Source organism: Rattus norvegicus, chromosome 3 (genome assembly GCF_021556685.1).
Source record: "Rattus norvegicus strain SHRSP/BbbUtx chromosome 3, alternate assembly SHRSP_T2T, whole genome shotgun sequence".
Lineage (NCBI taxonomy): Eukaryota > Metazoa > Chordata > Mammalia > Rodentia > Muridae > Rattus > Rattus norvegicus.
In genome coordinates this window covers 7,407,486-7,423,048 of record NC_141536.1, presented here as the reverse complement: position 1 = coordinate 7,423,048, position 15,563 = coordinate 7,407,486, and the positions used below count along the sequence as shown (strand labels likewise).

The 15,563-nt window shown below is 51.1% G+C and overlaps 1 protein-coding gene across 4 annotated transcripts; it reads left to right on the top strand.

Annotated features, from left to right (window-relative positions):
- The first annotated feature begins 6,399 nt into the window (after window positions 1-6,399).
- Lcn3 (lipocalin 3) lies at window positions 6,400-9,347 on the top strand. 4 transcript variants are annotated; one of them, XR_015683330.1, is made up of 8 exons: window positions 6,400-6,547; window positions 6,902-7,023; window positions 7,204-7,274; window positions 7,487-7,615; window positions 8,162-8,289; window positions 8,429-8,454; window positions 8,826-8,949; window positions 9,191-9,347. XR_015683330.1 is itself a non-coding variant. In NM_001430809.1 (7 exon segments), coding segments are annotated over 6 exon segments (555 nt in total). In that variant the 5' UTR covers window positions 6,400-6,442; the 3' UTR covers window positions 9,191-9,347.
- The last annotated feature ends 6,216 nt before the right edge of the window (window positions 9,348-15,563 follow it).

The window sequence follows — 15,563 nt, the reverse complement described above, 5'->3', positions numbered from 1 at the left end:
CAGCTCTGAGATCTGCCAGCAAGGAACAGCCCTGTAAAGGGACATTAGAGGGTTGACTTCCTCACACTTAGAACAGCTATGTAGGTAGGACACGCCTAGCTGGACGGAAAAACAAGCCATGCCTTGAGACCATTTCAAGTTACATGAACAACACTAGTGTCAGTGAGGAAGCAGCGACCCTTGACATCAGGCCAGCAAATCACCAGCGGACACGAGCAAAGGTCTAGAACAGACTCGGCCGATGATGACAGGTGTGTGGCAGCCAAGCTCACAAGCACAGGGGAACGTCTCAGCCACCCAGGAAAGAAGACAACACAGGCCCACGACAACAGCCAGGCGCTCTTAGATAATAGGAACTCAGTGCACTGACGCAGAAACACAATGTCTGTAAATACATTTGGAAAACAGTTTGTGACATCTTTATGTAGGTGTAAATAGTCAACATGTTGTGTAGCAGTTTCTGTCAGGGATCCGTGCAAAAAGGCAAGCAAAGGATTCTACTATAACCAACAGGGAGGCCTACTTCATACTGACCTAGAGCTAGGAATGGCGGGGCCATCTATAGAGTGTCCCCACAGTGAGTCACTACCCAGCACTGACCTGGAACAACCTGCAGTTACACAGAACACTGAGCATTGGTGTCACGGCATCGTCATGACAGGTCACAGCCCGTAGGCTTCATCTGTAATACGCCATGGAGACATACACAGAGGAAGGATGTCTGGTTCCCAGATGCTGTGAAATAAGGACTAGGTGACCCTGAAGGAGAGGCAGTCTGGGATTTTGGGGTGACATGTGGTGGGAGTGGGGTTACCGCTGGATTGAAGGGTGGTTTGTCTTGTAGAATAAATCTACGCGGTTCATCTGCGAATGGAACCAGCCCAACTGTGGGTTAAACAGAGATGGTGCCGATCTCTCTGACGTCAGCCCTGAGGGTTTCCTGTGGAGCACATGACGTTTGTGAGGTGCGGCTGTCACAGCTGACCTGGAGCCTTGTCACTGGGACGACTGCAGCAGGAAAGAAGACAGACTGAAACCCACACTCTCAAATTCCATATGATGGTGCCTAAAACACTGTGTGCTGGGTGTGAGAAGAAAACCAAGCAAATTTACTGCTGATTTTAGAAGAAGATTTGAATATTTCCAGAATAGGACATTATTGACAACCTCTAGTAGCATCGCTCTGTGTGTCAGCAGGAAGCTAGGGTGAGGACTCCACGTGGTTCCTGGTCACAGCATCTCAGGAGATCCTGCACAGCCACAGGAAGCTGTGGGCAAACTGTAGCCGCTCTTTAGAAGAAGATTCAATTCAGGAAACACAGCCTAGAGGGGCCTGGAAGGAACTGAGATCTCAGGATCCCGAGGACCCCGGCAGCAGCCGCTGTATTGTAGTGGGACTCGGGGAGACTGGACGATCTTCCGGCCACAGAGTCCCAGGCTGTGCTGGTGTCAGTCACACCCTGTGGCTTCTTCCCCTCTGTAGTCCAGATCTAAGTGTCTGACCCCTGAGAATCAAGGACTCCTCTTGCTGTCAGGAGCTGTCCAGGTTGCCCCTGGGTCTGGTAATGCTCCCAGATGGATAGAACTTGTGGCCAGGAAGAAGCTCTTCTTAAGCTGGTCCCGGGGCAATTGTTGTATTTCTAAGCTGCAGGTCACAATGGGTGGCAGGGGCAGCAGTAGATGGAACCAGGAGCAAGTGGCACTTCCCAGTGTTAGGGCGCTCATGGCTCCTGAAACCTTTGGCCCTACAGTGATGTGTGACAGCTCTGCTCAGGCCCAGAAGGGCGGGACTGTCCATCCACTGACGACGGTTCTAGACCTGATTGCCCAAGACCCTGGCCTTCATCCTGGCCACTCTCAGGATTGTTCTCGCACTGCTGTCTGCAGTCCCTCTTCTCTGGCTTTTACAGTTTTCCGTCCTTCGATCTAAGAGCCTTATCAATTTCTCTCCTTCTGCACTCGATCTTAGCACTGCCCTGGCCATCCACCGGGACCTTCTAATTCCTTCTTGTTTGTATGACCCCTGCCATGCTGCCACATGACTGTTATTGCTTTGGCTCCTGTCTTGGGAGTGGCTATTGTCTCCCCCAGGGCTCCAACTCCTGCTTTCCCTGCCTCTCTCTCCATTGCTTCTCAGCTGCTGTGGCTTTTCAGCCATTGTCCGACAAAAGTCAAATCTTAGCCACTCCTTAGACCAGCTCATTCTACTCTATTCGTGATGGGGAAAGAAAATAGGCAGGAACACACCACCTACTGCCTATGTTGTCTTCTTGTGTGTGTGTGTGTGTGTGTGTGTGTGTGTGTGTGCATGTATCTGTGAGTATGTCTCTGTATATGTGTTTCCTCTGTGTGTGACTGTGTGTGTCTGTGTGTGTGTGTCTGTGGGTATGTGGCTCTGAGTGTATCTGTTTGTCTGTCTGTGTCTCTGTGAGTCTGTGTATGTGTTTCTGTATGTGAGTCTGTATGTGTCTGTGTGTCTGTGTCTGTATGTCTCTGTGTATTTTTGTGTGTCTCTCTGTATGTGACTGTGTGTGTCTCTGTGTGTGCAACTCTCTGTTGTATGTATGTGTGTATGTATGAGTGTGTCTCTGTGTATGTGTGTGTTTGTGAATCTGTATCTCCCTGTGTGTGTTTCTCTGTGTGAGTCTTTATGTGTCTCCCTGTGTATAATTCTCTGTGTGTATATCTCTGTGTGTGTTTCTCTTTGTGTCTGCATACAACTCTGTGTGTGTGTGTGTGTGTGTGTGTGTGTGTGTGTGTGTGTGTATGTGTCTGCTGTCTGTCTGTTTGTCTTTGGGTCTGTGTGTGACTCTGTGTGTCTGTGTTTGGGTCATCTGTGTGTATGTCTGTGTCTGTTTCTGAATGTGTGTGTATGTCTGCGTGTGTCTGTGTGTTTCTATGTCTGTGTGTGTCCATATGTGTCTCTGGGAATGTGTCTGTGTTTGGGTCTGTGTACGTCTGTGTGTGTCTCTGTATGTATGTGTATGTCTGTGTGTGTGTATGTGTGTCCATATGAGTTTCTGTGAGTGTGTATGTGTCTCTGTGTATGTGTGTGTCTGTGTGTTTCTCTGTGAGTGTGTCTGTGTGTATCTGCGTGTGTCAGGGGGGGCGTGTGGGTGTGTATTTGTAGGCCAGAGGACAGCCTTTAGTGTCAGTCCTTAGGCGTCCTCCATCTTTTGTTTGAGAGACAGTCTCTCACTGCCCTTGAACTTTGCTAGATTAGGTGATCAGGGATCTCCAGGGATCCACCTGTCTGCCTCTTATCTGACCACAGGGATCACAGGCGCTTACCACTTGTCACTGTGCCTTGCTTTCACACGGGTTCTGGGAACAGAGCTCAGAGGCATGAGACATAGAACTATACCAAGTGGGGCAATACCTATGAGGCAAGTACTTGACCGAATGAGACATCCCTTACACCTCTTCTTCATTAGATTGCATTTATTGTGTGAGGGCTTGTGCGTGTACCATGGCATAGCCGGGCATGTCAGAGGACAACTACAGCAGGCAGTTCTTCACTACCGTGAGCCTCACATGGATCAAACTTTGGTTGTCAGGTTTGATGCCAAATACATTTACCCAATGAGTCATCCTGCCAAACCCCTGAAGAAGTCTTTTATTGAATCTAATGTTGAAACATAAGACAGCAGGCACAGCAGGGCAGACAGTAAGAGACCCCTTAGCTCACAAAGGGAGCTCAGGAATCCACCCTGCCTCTAGAAAAGGGGTGTGTGTACCCACCATAGCAAACATTCACACACAGTAAGGGCTGCATCTGTCCTGGGCAGGGCACTATCCCTCTGCACCAGGCATGGCTCTCCCCCTGCTAGGCCACCAGGAAAGCTGCTGCTCCTCCGGCTGGGGTGGATGTGTTAGAGGAAAAGTCTGCCATCAACTGTTTCAAACAGGCACAGCTGGGCCTCACCTCCTGGAGCCAGAGCGGTGCTCGAGTGACGCGTCCTGCAATTGTTGAGCATCGTCCTCCAGACATCTGTGGTTGGCAAAAGGAAGTGTGGCCGACTGCTTGACAGACAGCGCTTTTCTCAAGGCACACAGGACACCAGGGAAGAGTCTCACAGCTCTCAAATGGGGGGCAAGTCACACCGCACCCCCCAGCATTTCCACAGAAAAATTAACATCAGAAGGAGTGTTTATATTAGTAATTTTCCATTAGCATTAATAGCAATACGAACAATATTTTTCAGTGCTCGACACTGGTGATGAATTCCCTAATCTGTCTCAGTATCTGTGATGCCATCCCTGATTCAGGAGTTGGCTAAGCCTCAGAGTGATCATGGAGCTGTTGACCCATGCAAAAGACAGGGCTATGGTGGCCTACACTGGGGACACTAGATCCACCCCATTCAGCGTGGGGTCCACAGGACTGGTGAGGTCCCCACCTACACTGGCGTTTTTTCATGCGACAGTAGCAGACCATGAAGGGGTCTTAAGACCCCATCCTAAGGGAAATCTTTGTGCCCTCAGCCCCTCATGGCTCTGAATCCCCTTTCTGCTCTGGAAGCTGCAGCTTTGCTTCCGTTATGAATTTTAGGACAGGACAGGTGGGAGATAAAAGTGTCTATACCTTTCTAGTGTCCCTGCCTTGACATTATGTACAAGGGACATTAAGACATTTCCTGTCCCTCTGTGGACTGCCGGGCCTTAACTGAAGCCTCCCTCACATTGACCAACCATACTGAGCAATGAGCAGAAGTGCACCCTGGTCCCTTGAGATGTCCTTGAATATGTGGCTAACGCAGTGCAGCCATGGAGGGCGTTCAGAGATCCAGACAAATACCTGGACTCTTTAGGCAGCTGGCAGGGTGCCTGTGTGTCACCAGGACAAGGTCAACACAGAAGGGTTGCCAGAGACTTCCACTCGGGAGGCTGGGACCCACATCTTGGTCCCTGGCCTGACAGGTGCTGGCCTTGTGCCTTCCTACCTGGAAGGGCAGGGGCAGCTCAGAACTTCCTACAGGACAATGACCAGGTCAAGCTGCCACCTTTTATTCTGAGCCCAAAGGTCAGTGAGAGCATGTGGAGCACAAGTCCCGGCCCCAGGACACAAAGACTCCATTGGGAAGATGCTGCATCCCACGCTGGGTTGCTAGGTCAGTCTGGGGTCCCAGGACAGACACCCAATCTAGGAGCCTCTATTGTTCAAGTTAATAGAACATGACCGCTCTCTCAGAGACCTGGAGAACTTCAGTGCAGCGGCCATGCAGTGAATGCCACCCAAAGCAGGCTGACTGATGCTCTCACTTGAGATGCTGAAGGCGCAGACACAGATATAGACAGACAGAAGGAAAAGTGTGGGGCATGGGAGTTGCATGATTAAGTGCCAGGAGCAGATGAGGACAGCCAAGGGAGCCCTTCTGAGTGCAATGGTGACTATGGCCTGGTCCCCTATCTCAGACCTATTTCTCTCAACCTTCAAGGGCAAATAAAAACCACAGAAAACTGTCTGAGATGCCCAGGTGCAGAAGGCCAATGTGGTCCACTGACGTGTGACTCTGAGTTCTTATGGACAGCGAAGCCTTGCTTCAGAGATTAACAATCTCAACTAAGGTCAGCAAGAACTAGGGTGGCCTAAATTCTCTGACGAGAGTCCTTGTCACAAGCGGTCAGAGGGGCCTTCGGGGCTGAGCAGAGGCTAGGTGAAGACAAGCAGAACGTGGGTAAGGAAACACAATAAGAGAGTCATGGGGAGCTACCGATCACCCAGGGTCCTCCCCAGAGCCTTGGGGAGTGTGGCTCTGGCCTGCCTAGTCTCCACAACCAGTTTCTGGCCTCCATGGCTGAGGGGAGCAGATGTGAGGTGGTGAAGACCTGGTTGGAGGTGGTTTGTTACAGCGGCCTTAGGAAGTCCCAGCCAGTGCTCTGAGGAGGAGAAAGCCAAGAAGGGAAAATATGGAGACTGTTTCTAGAAGAACAACTCAATGACCAGGCTGTGCCCTGAGTTGGAAAGCTGTGTCCTGAGGACACCCGTGGATAAGGTTACCAACAGAACAGCAGGCACGAGGCTCAAGGGGCTGAGCTGGTGCACATGTGGTGGAGTGGGTCTGAAATCCCGCTCTCTCCCCATTCTGACCCCTCCCCAGGGACTGCTGGGTGGTCCTTGCAATTCTCCAGACTCCAACAAAGGATCAGACCGCGTGGGTCACATGGCCTTTCCTCTGAGTTTCCAATTCTCCCTCAGGTCTTTGAACTGTAAACTGTGGTTGCCACTCCAACCAATGGCCTTGATTACTTGAAGTCCTAACAAGCTGTTACGCAAAACACTGACATCCCCTTGCCAGCTGGCTGTGGACATAACCCAGAAGAACCGGTCTTCTTTGACATCTTCCCCAAGGATGTTGTATGGGTCTGTATAAAGGCAGTCAAGTGAGGTGAGGGGCCAGTATAGGCTCGCCTGCCCCTGCTACCTGCTGGTTGGTTGTGAATGCAGACCCTAGAGATGAAGGCTTTGCTCCTGACCGTTAGCTTCTGTCTGGTTGCTGCCCTGCAGCCCCAGGACTCCTCATCACTTGCTTTCAATAATGTGAATGTGAGTCAGCGCTGGGCCACAGGGTACTCTCAGCTTTTACTGGTGCAGGAAGACCAGGGTTCTGGATTCAGGGTGATCCCAACGTGATCTGTGGTGGTAACTCAACAGAACAGACCAATTTGGAGTTGAGGGATCCTGATGTATGTTCAGGCCTCCCTGTGCTCAGTGGTGGAGTCTGAGAGAGTGTGCTAGAAGAAGGCCCTGGTACCCTCAGAGTAAGCAGGTCCCCATCAAATGAACTTTCTGTGTTTTGGTGGTGGGAGGGAATGGGCAGGCATGAATGGTAGACGGAGGGCACGTATTCCACAGGGAGGGGGGTCAGGCATTAGGCAAAGAGAAAATTCATCTTTCTAGTTTTCCGGGAAGTGGTTCAACAAGGCCATGGTGTCAGAAGACGAGTTCCCAATAAGCAAGGTCTCACCCATTTTTATCTTGGTGCTGAACAACGGAGACTTGGAGTTTTCTGTCACATTTATGTGAGTGTCTGTGGCTCCTGTGGTTGGTTGGTCTCTTACCTGCCCCATTACCTCTCAATGAATAGTTTTAAAAAGTCCCCCTACTTGGAAAGAACTTCAGCAACAGGTTGAAGAGTGAGGACCCCAGTCGGTATGAGGGCTGGGTATAAGAGGGCCACTGCAAACTGTTTCTGATTTCAGGATGTACGGCCAGTGCTTTGAAGTGACCATCATCTTGGAGAAAACAGATGTGCCTGGCCAATACACTGCCTGTGAGTGTTATCAGCTCAGGGATGGGTGGCTGGCAGCCCATGGAAGGGAGAGCCTCCTGCCAAGCCCCACCCCTAGGAGGGATCACAGGCAAGTCCTGGGATCCCTAGTCCTTGGCTCTCAGGCCACAGTAGTCATTTAGAATCTGGGACTAGAGACTGAGGAGACAGTCAGGAGAGGGACCCAAGATTGTAAGCTGCCCTTGACATTTCAGGGACCCCCACATTTGAGGGTAAGACCCACCTGAAGATGCAGGTGCAGCCATCTTCTGTGAAGGGTCACTACATGCTCTACTGTGAGGGGGATGTGGAGGAGATGAGCTTCACCATGACCCAGCTCATGGGTAAGTTTCCACCCCTCAAGCTCACCATTCCCATGCCAACCCCATCATTCCTCTAGGCCCCCGTGTGAGAGGAGCAGCTTTCCTCTCCTGGGCAGGGGGCAGGGCACAGTGCTGCTGGCTGGCCACACCTACCTTGCTGAGCCTCCACTGCAGTAACTGCCAAGCCTGGCAGGCAGCACCCAGGATAGAGGAAGACATTGCCTCTTGGCCACAGAGGCTGTTGGTGATGCTCTGTGGAATCTCATGGTGTCATGCGGGGTTTATAACACAGGACAGTGGTGACTTGACTGAAGCCTTCTCAGTACAGGGACCTTTAAGGTCGGAGGCAAGAAGTTACAGGCCTCCACTGGGAGGTTTGGTTTCCAGGGTCCTTTGATGGCTCAGATGCTCTCCACGCTCAGTGATAACCCTCCACACCAGGTCACCTCCAGCCCTTGGCTATTTCATGAGGAAGCACCTGGTGCTGGGCTCCTGTCTTTGTGGCACTGGCTCCTTTTAAACATGTGGTCACCTCCCTCTGCTCACCCATCCGTCTTCCACCCCCAGGAAGATTTGGAGGCTTTGGAGGAATTTAAGGAGTTCACACAGCTAAAGAGACTTGTTCCAGAGAACCTGCTTATACCTGAACAGATGGGTGAGGGCACATGCAACCCATGATCCTCTCTCTGTCCCCAGTAAGTCTGCCACTCTCATGTCCCCTGCCCCCAACGAGGACAGTGTGGTCCCTGCAACAGTTCTTGGTCATGGGAAGAAATGAGCCATGGACTGTTGTCCAGGGCTCATTCTTATCCCTGAGTTTTCTGCTTCCTACAGAAACATGTGAACCAGAGAGTAACTAGGTAAGTGACCCTTTAACAGAGAAGAACCTTGGTATTCCACTGTGCCTCAGGTTTCACGTGGAGGTCTCAGTTGCAGCCAGGAACTTCCTGGTTTCTGTGTCCCCGGGCTCCATGTGCCCTGAACTTCATTCCTGGGTCATTAAGGGTTGCTTGCCTTCTTCATTCCATCAGTGGGACACGCTGGGACACGCTGGGACACGCTGAGACACGCTGGGACACGCTGGGACACGCTGGGATAATCTGGGACACGCTGGGACATGCTGGGACACGCTGGGATAATCTGGGACACGCTGGAACACGCTGGGACACGCTGGGATACCCTGACATACACTGCCCAGTTGCCACCCATCCAGCAAACGTCCTGTCCTTAGTCTCCTTCAGGGCTTCTGGGGATTTCCTACCTGCTGGTGTATACCTGCCATCCCTGTGTCCCTGAGCCTACTCTGACCATGGAGCAGAAAGTCCTGGGCCCTGAATGAGGATGGCCAGGGACAGGTGGGGTCATGATATCCATATCCTTTATGCCTCCACTTGTCAGTCACACCCTTGCCTAATCACCACTACGTGGACAGAGCTTTTCTGAGAGAACTCAGCAGAAAGGAATTCCTTGTCCAGCACTAGCTAGTTTTGCTTCTCTGTGAGCCTGTGATGCTGCCCCAAAGCACCTAACATTCCCACCCCCCACCATAACCAGTCAGTCACTGTACCCTGCTTGCTCACAAACTCCCCTTTTTAGAGCATGGCGAACCAAGGCTCCAAAGAAGTCCAAGGCAGCGAGCACAGCCAGAATCTCTGTCCTGTGGGAGGCGGAAAGAGTGCCCTGTTGGTCCCTCCGACTCTCCTCTCTCTCCTCATCCTCCTCCCCATCGCCTCAATAAAGAGCTTCAGCAGGCCTGGTGACTCTGCCTGTGTGTGAGACCCTTGGTGGTCTCAATCTCTCTCCCTTGTGATCACCTGAGGGGAAGATGGGGTGAGAAGAACTTAGGAGAGCTGGAACCCCCAGCCTTGCTTGGGGGAGGCACGGAAGCTGGAGACGGTGCCAGGTCTCCAGCCCCTGGGATCCTTGTATAGTTGTGGCACCCCAGAGACCAAGTTTCAGGCCGTGAGTGAAATGAGGAGGACGTCCATGACAATGACAGGGTGGGACTCCAAGCCACAGGTGAGCAGCAACAGAGTCCAAGCAGGTGGGGACCCCTGGGGACTCGAGGTAGGAATGAGGCCAGGACACAGGCCTGGGGTAGGTTCCCAGATCCAGTATGTAGGACACTGAGAAATTGTCCACATGGGTTCAGGACACTTGCAATCTCTCTGTGCAAGCTGGAGAAACAGTCTGTGGAGGAGCGACCTTACTAAAGCACTCTGATGCCATTCAGTGCTATTTCTCAGGTCATTCTCAAACTTTGCTCTGAGTGGCCTGAGGGGTCAGCTAGGACCCAGTCTCTCTCTCTCTCTCTCTCTCTCTCTCTCTCTCTCTCTCTCTCTCTCTCTCTCTCTCTCTCTCCCTCCCTCTCTCTCACCATCGGAAGGGGGATGTGATCCAGGCCATTTTTCTTTAATCTATGAACCCTCTTACCCAATCCTCCCCAGTGCCGGGTATGATATCACTGGTGGGGATTACCAGCATCAGAGGCTTTAGGGGGTTCACACAGTTCTGTGGCTTCCCTCAAGAGGATGTGCTCCGTGTCCTCCACTGGCAGGGAGTCCCCACTCCAGTGTGGGACAAGCAACCTGTTGTTTTGAAAACACCAGCTTTGGTAATTTCCAGAAATCTGACGTACGGATGGCTTGTGTACACAGACACACATGAGCATACTGATGCCTAGGTGTCACCATGTACACAGACATACATACACACTCACATGATCACATATGTGGATAGATATGGAATGCTGCCCCCAAGGAAAGGCTCTAGAAAGGTCTTGAGTGCCATGCCTGGAATTGGAAGGCCTGGGAGCATGGCCTGGCGCAGGAACTGTATTTCTTGTGGGAAAGGGGCCTGGAACAGTTCTTGGTTCCTAGTCCTGAAGCAGCACTTCCCACACTGATAGGATCTCCCTCTGACAGGAATTCTATAGATTATCTCTGTCTAATTATGAGGACCAAGCCAAACTGAGATCAGGCCTCCCGTCTGGCTAGAGCTTCTGTGTGGGTGAGAGAGGGGAGGGTCCTGCCCTAGGGCCTCCTCCATGAGTTAAACAGATTCAGAAGGCCAGAGAGCAGAGCGGCCATGCAGAGCATGCGTGGGCTCCTGCTGGCTGCAGTGCTGCAGCCCGTTCTAAGGAGGGTCACCCTGGTGAGGAGCTACCTCAGAAGGCTACCTCAGAAGAGGTGAGCCTCCAACAGTGAGACTACACTGAGGTCAGACCCTGGGTGATCAGAGCCATGCGTGGAGTTCAGCCAGGATGCTCTCTTATGTTTTACAGACTTCTGCGTGGTAGAGAAGGAAGTCCATGTGGTACCCAGGCACCCCACGGGACAATGTGGCACAGCCCAGTGTGTGGGCATCTTACCAAGACATATTTCCATCAGCGTTGATTACTGTCCCCAAGCCCACGTTCACAGGAATGTTATGACAATTACATAATCATTCTAAAAGCCTCAGAGGTCAAAGTGACTGTTTGGAAGGAACTTCACAGTTTTGAGTTCCTGTATAAATAGCAATTGGGTGAAACACTAGATTCTCAGTGTCATTAGAGAAAATGCCAGAGTTACCACATAATCATATAATCTCCATTCCGTGTTGCTTAGTCATTCGATGGATGGATGGAAGGATGGGTAGGTGGGTGAGTGGATGGAGGAGTGGGTGTGTGGGTGGGTGGGTGTGTAGGTGGGTGGGTGGATGGATGGATGGGTGGGTGTGTGGGTGGGTGGGTGAGTGGGTGGATGGACAGACAGATGGACAGATGGATGAGTGTGTGGGTGGGTGGGTGGATGGTGGGGGGTGGATGGGTGGGTGGATGGTGGGGGGTGGATGGGTGGGTGGGTGGATGGACAGACAGATGGACAGATGGATGAGTGTGTGGGTGGGTGGGTGGATGGTGGGGGATGGATGGGTGGGTGAATGGTGGGGGTGGATGGATGGATGAGAGTGATCAGTGGATGGAAGTCAGTGGTGAAAAAGCAGGTGGAGGTGGAGTGGATTTAACAGATAAATGGGTGGATATTTAGATGTTGGTGAATGAATGGGTGGATGGACAGGTGCCCAGGTGATAAGACAAGAACATACTTAGACACAGCTATAAGTCAGGCCTGTCGCTGTGAACTCTGTGTGCTTCTCCCTGCTCCCTCCCTGTTTTCTCCCCCTGCTGTTTCAGGCTCCGTAAATGCCCAATGCTGATCAGGTCTCAGAACTTTCTTGGACTTTTTTCTTGATAGACTCATTAATGAGTTCCTTCGTGTGATAGGTCCACATTCACTGTTGTGAAAAACAAAACAAAATGACCTCATGGTCATCTCTCCCCAGTGCTGGCCTCTGCTGTCAGGGGAGAGAGCAGCAAAGCTGGGGGGGGGGGGGTCATGCTGCATCTACCTTTGGGTTACAACCAAATCCTTCTGGATCCTTCTGCTCTCCCTGCAGACACCTTCCCCCATCTCAGTCATAATCTCTTCTCATGATCCACCACAGCTCCCACTCTGTCTTCCAGTCATGAGGGTCATCTTGCTTGGGCATTGGCCATTTTCCCCCACCTTCCTTTGCCCTTCCTTCTCTGTCCCGTTCTCTCTTCTCTGGGTTTCTTCCTTCCTTTCCCTGTCTGGAGCACTAACTGCAGCCATCCTTTTCCTCCGAAGGCTTTTCTAGGCTCACCGGCCTAGAACCACTTCTTTCCTCAGGAAAAATGCAGTATGTGAACTCTTCTCCCCGCCAACGCCACGATAAACTACAAAGGGAACCCACAGTTTCAAACGCACACTCTGTGCCCTCGCCCCTTACCCCATGCCCTGCCCCTCAGTTCCCTGACTGGGCAGGGCTCAGTTGTTCCCCTGGACCCTTCTGCAGAGGTCTGCACAGCCCCTTGCTTCTGTGTCTCACAGCTTCATGCTGACCTAGCAGACCCAGCCAACAGAGAGTGCTGTTAACAAAAGCAAGAGAGGGGTCACCACTCTGCACCCGAAGCTGAGGTAAAGGCAGGCACTGGACAAGCAAGGAGGGTCTCACCGCGCCATACCTTATAAGCCCAGCCCTGTGACCTAAGGAAGGGAGGCCTAAGGCTCTCAAGTGAGCCAGACATGGAGTCAGCTAACAGAATCCAGGGCGCTAGCTATGCACTGGGGTGTCCCCACTACCTCCTCCAGCTGGCTGGCCCATAGCCACCCGTGCTTTAAAGTGGCCTTTTGCAAGATGGCTGACCCCATCCTGTTTCCAGCACTTTCTGGCACAGCATTGTGCTGAGACTCTAGCTTTCTCCTTCTATCCGCATATCTCACCCCGGGGCAGACCAATTCAAATGTCACTCCCTGAACAACGTCATAGCACACAGGTTTCCATAGAAGGCACACGGAGGCTTTCCTATGTGTGTGAAGACTATTCTCCTCTTTAAAACCCTAAATGACTATATAAAACATGAGGGAGTAATTAAAACCCTCATTTTACTTGAGGACAGAGCAAACCCAGACTCCTCCTGAACTCTGGGGAACACCACACACCCTCCTCCCTGCTGGCCAGGGGCTAAGGAAGATCTTCTCTTCTGCTGTCACTTGTTCTCCCTTTCTTCTGGTTGTCACACTTCACTCAGTCCTGCTAAGTTTTCTCTGGTTGGTCATCAGTTAGACACAAGAACATCACCAGTGTCCTTCCAATGGCCAGTTTTCTTTCAAATTGTAAAGACACTTTTGAATAGGTAGCTCATTCATTGGATTAAAAAAAAACACCAGAGGAGAGATCTGTCTTTACACACATTCACAGTTATAGGAGGAGAGGCTTCAGGATTTTCCAGAATCCAGTGTGTAGACAAGGCCCTAAACTAAGCCTGGCCCTTGGTTACCATGTTCTCTCTCTCTCTCTCTCTCTCTCTCTCTCTCTCTCTCTCTCTCTCTCTCTCTCTCTCTTCCTCTCACCCCCTTCTTTCCTTCCTCTTTCCCTTTCTTCATAAGAACCACCTCTGGTAGTGTGGCACTCTTCTGAATGGGTCTCTGGTGAGGATTAGATGGTGAGAAAAATCTTGATGAGATCCCTTCCCGGTTAGCTTTAAGTGTCAACTTGACTCAATTCTTTAGTTGAGAATTACCTAGACCAGATGGGCTGGTGGACTAGGGAGAGCTGCTCTGGTTATGAAGTGATGAAGGTGACAGAGCCCAGCTCATTGTGGGTGGCACTATTCCCTAAGCAGGTGGTCCTGGAGAGTATCAGAAAGCTTGTTGACTGTAGGGTAGCTTTCTGGCCAGCCAGCCAGCAGCACTGTCCCGTTCCTGGTGAGGTGCTTCAGCTGGGAAGTCAGGTCCTTGGTCAGAAGTGATGCTGTGTGGTACAGAAGTGGATCTGAGACACAGCAGCTGTGCAGACCATCGTATCTATAGTGGTTCTTCCCTTTCCACAGGTAGCAACAGGCTCCCTGCTGAGACAGTCATCGAGTCCCTAGCTTGACAGAATTTCAGATGCATCTTATCTGGGATGGAAATATACATCAAAGAGTGGTATATCGATGGCCACACATCCTGTGTACCCTAAGTTCCAGAGGCTGACAAAGAGATTCCGCTTCTGCCAAGTAGGCCCCAAGTCCTCTCCTCAAAGACTGAATCATGCTCTTGTCTGACTATATGTCTGACCATGGTATAAAAACATCTTCTGATGTCAAGGAGTACTCTCTGTCCCAGCATCCCCTCCTGAACAGGACAGGCTTCCGGCCAAGAGCATGTGAAAGAACCTCTGAACGGGGTCATGGAGGATGTGAACCCTGGAAGAAGGGCAAACATCTCTGCTTTTTAGAACTCTCCCCTGATTACGATTAATATTAGCTATTTTATTATTGAGTATATGTGTACCTTAGGTGAACATGCCGTGGTACGTATGTGGAGGTTCGAGGTAAGCTGTGGAGTTGATTCTCTCCATCACCTTATGTGGGTTATAGATATTGAGCTCGGGTCACCAGGCTCGCAAAGCATTTACCTTTACCCACAGAGCCATCTTGTTGGCCCCTCCTCGTATCATAAAGTTATCTCAATACAAATCTGTCGAGCAAGCACACATCTGCATAGGTGCCTCAGCAGGTAAGTGTGATCAGAGGCAGTGAGGAAGTGCAACTGAGGACTACGAGCCTCTGGAACTAGATACATTCCCAATCTTGTCTCAAAAAGAGAGGGATCTCTCAGTTCTATCAGCAGTCCATAAAAGGAACATATGCGGATGAGTCATAGGAAACCATCCAATATCATGAGGAAGTGGAGTTGCCAGGGCTGACCCAGTGTCTCTCAAAGGGGACACTTTGCTCCCAACCAAGGATTGCACTTGGATTTTAAAATGGCAAAGAGGGGTCAATGGCAACAGAAAAGTGGCCCTGGAGAGGTCTCGGATATGACACTCTACACCAAGGCATAAATTGCTCCATGAGCTAGCAAGATTTATTTAATGCCATGGACAAACAGACAAACAGCAGCAAGGACTCTGAAGAGAGGAAACAAGGTCCACTTGGCCAGAGTGGGAGTTCCTCCCTATATCTTTCTAAGGAGGCTGGAGGTTTCACCCCAACCTGTAGCCAACCTGATTCATAGGCAGGAGGGGGACAGGATGTGTGGCCACCAATACCCTGGTGAGAGATCCTGGCACAAGAAAATTTGCTAGCCAACAACTCACAGGAAATGTCTTTGCAGGGTTCCATGAGAGGGGACAGGCTGTCGAGAGGTATGATGGCCTAACAGCTAGCTGCTAGGATTGCAGCTCCTGAGTTAGTCAGTCATGTCCCCAGATGGCCACTTCATAGATAGATAGAGGCTGAGTTCTCTTCTTCTGTGAAAACTGGGCTCAGATGCTCCACAGCCGTCCTTAGCCTATCTCGCATTTCGCTCTGTGGCTCACAGCCAGAAGAATCATGGGAGAGTACGCAACCACAGTACATAGACCAGACCCAGAACGACATGGCAGGAATGTCCACTTTTACAGGAGAACTATTTCAAGG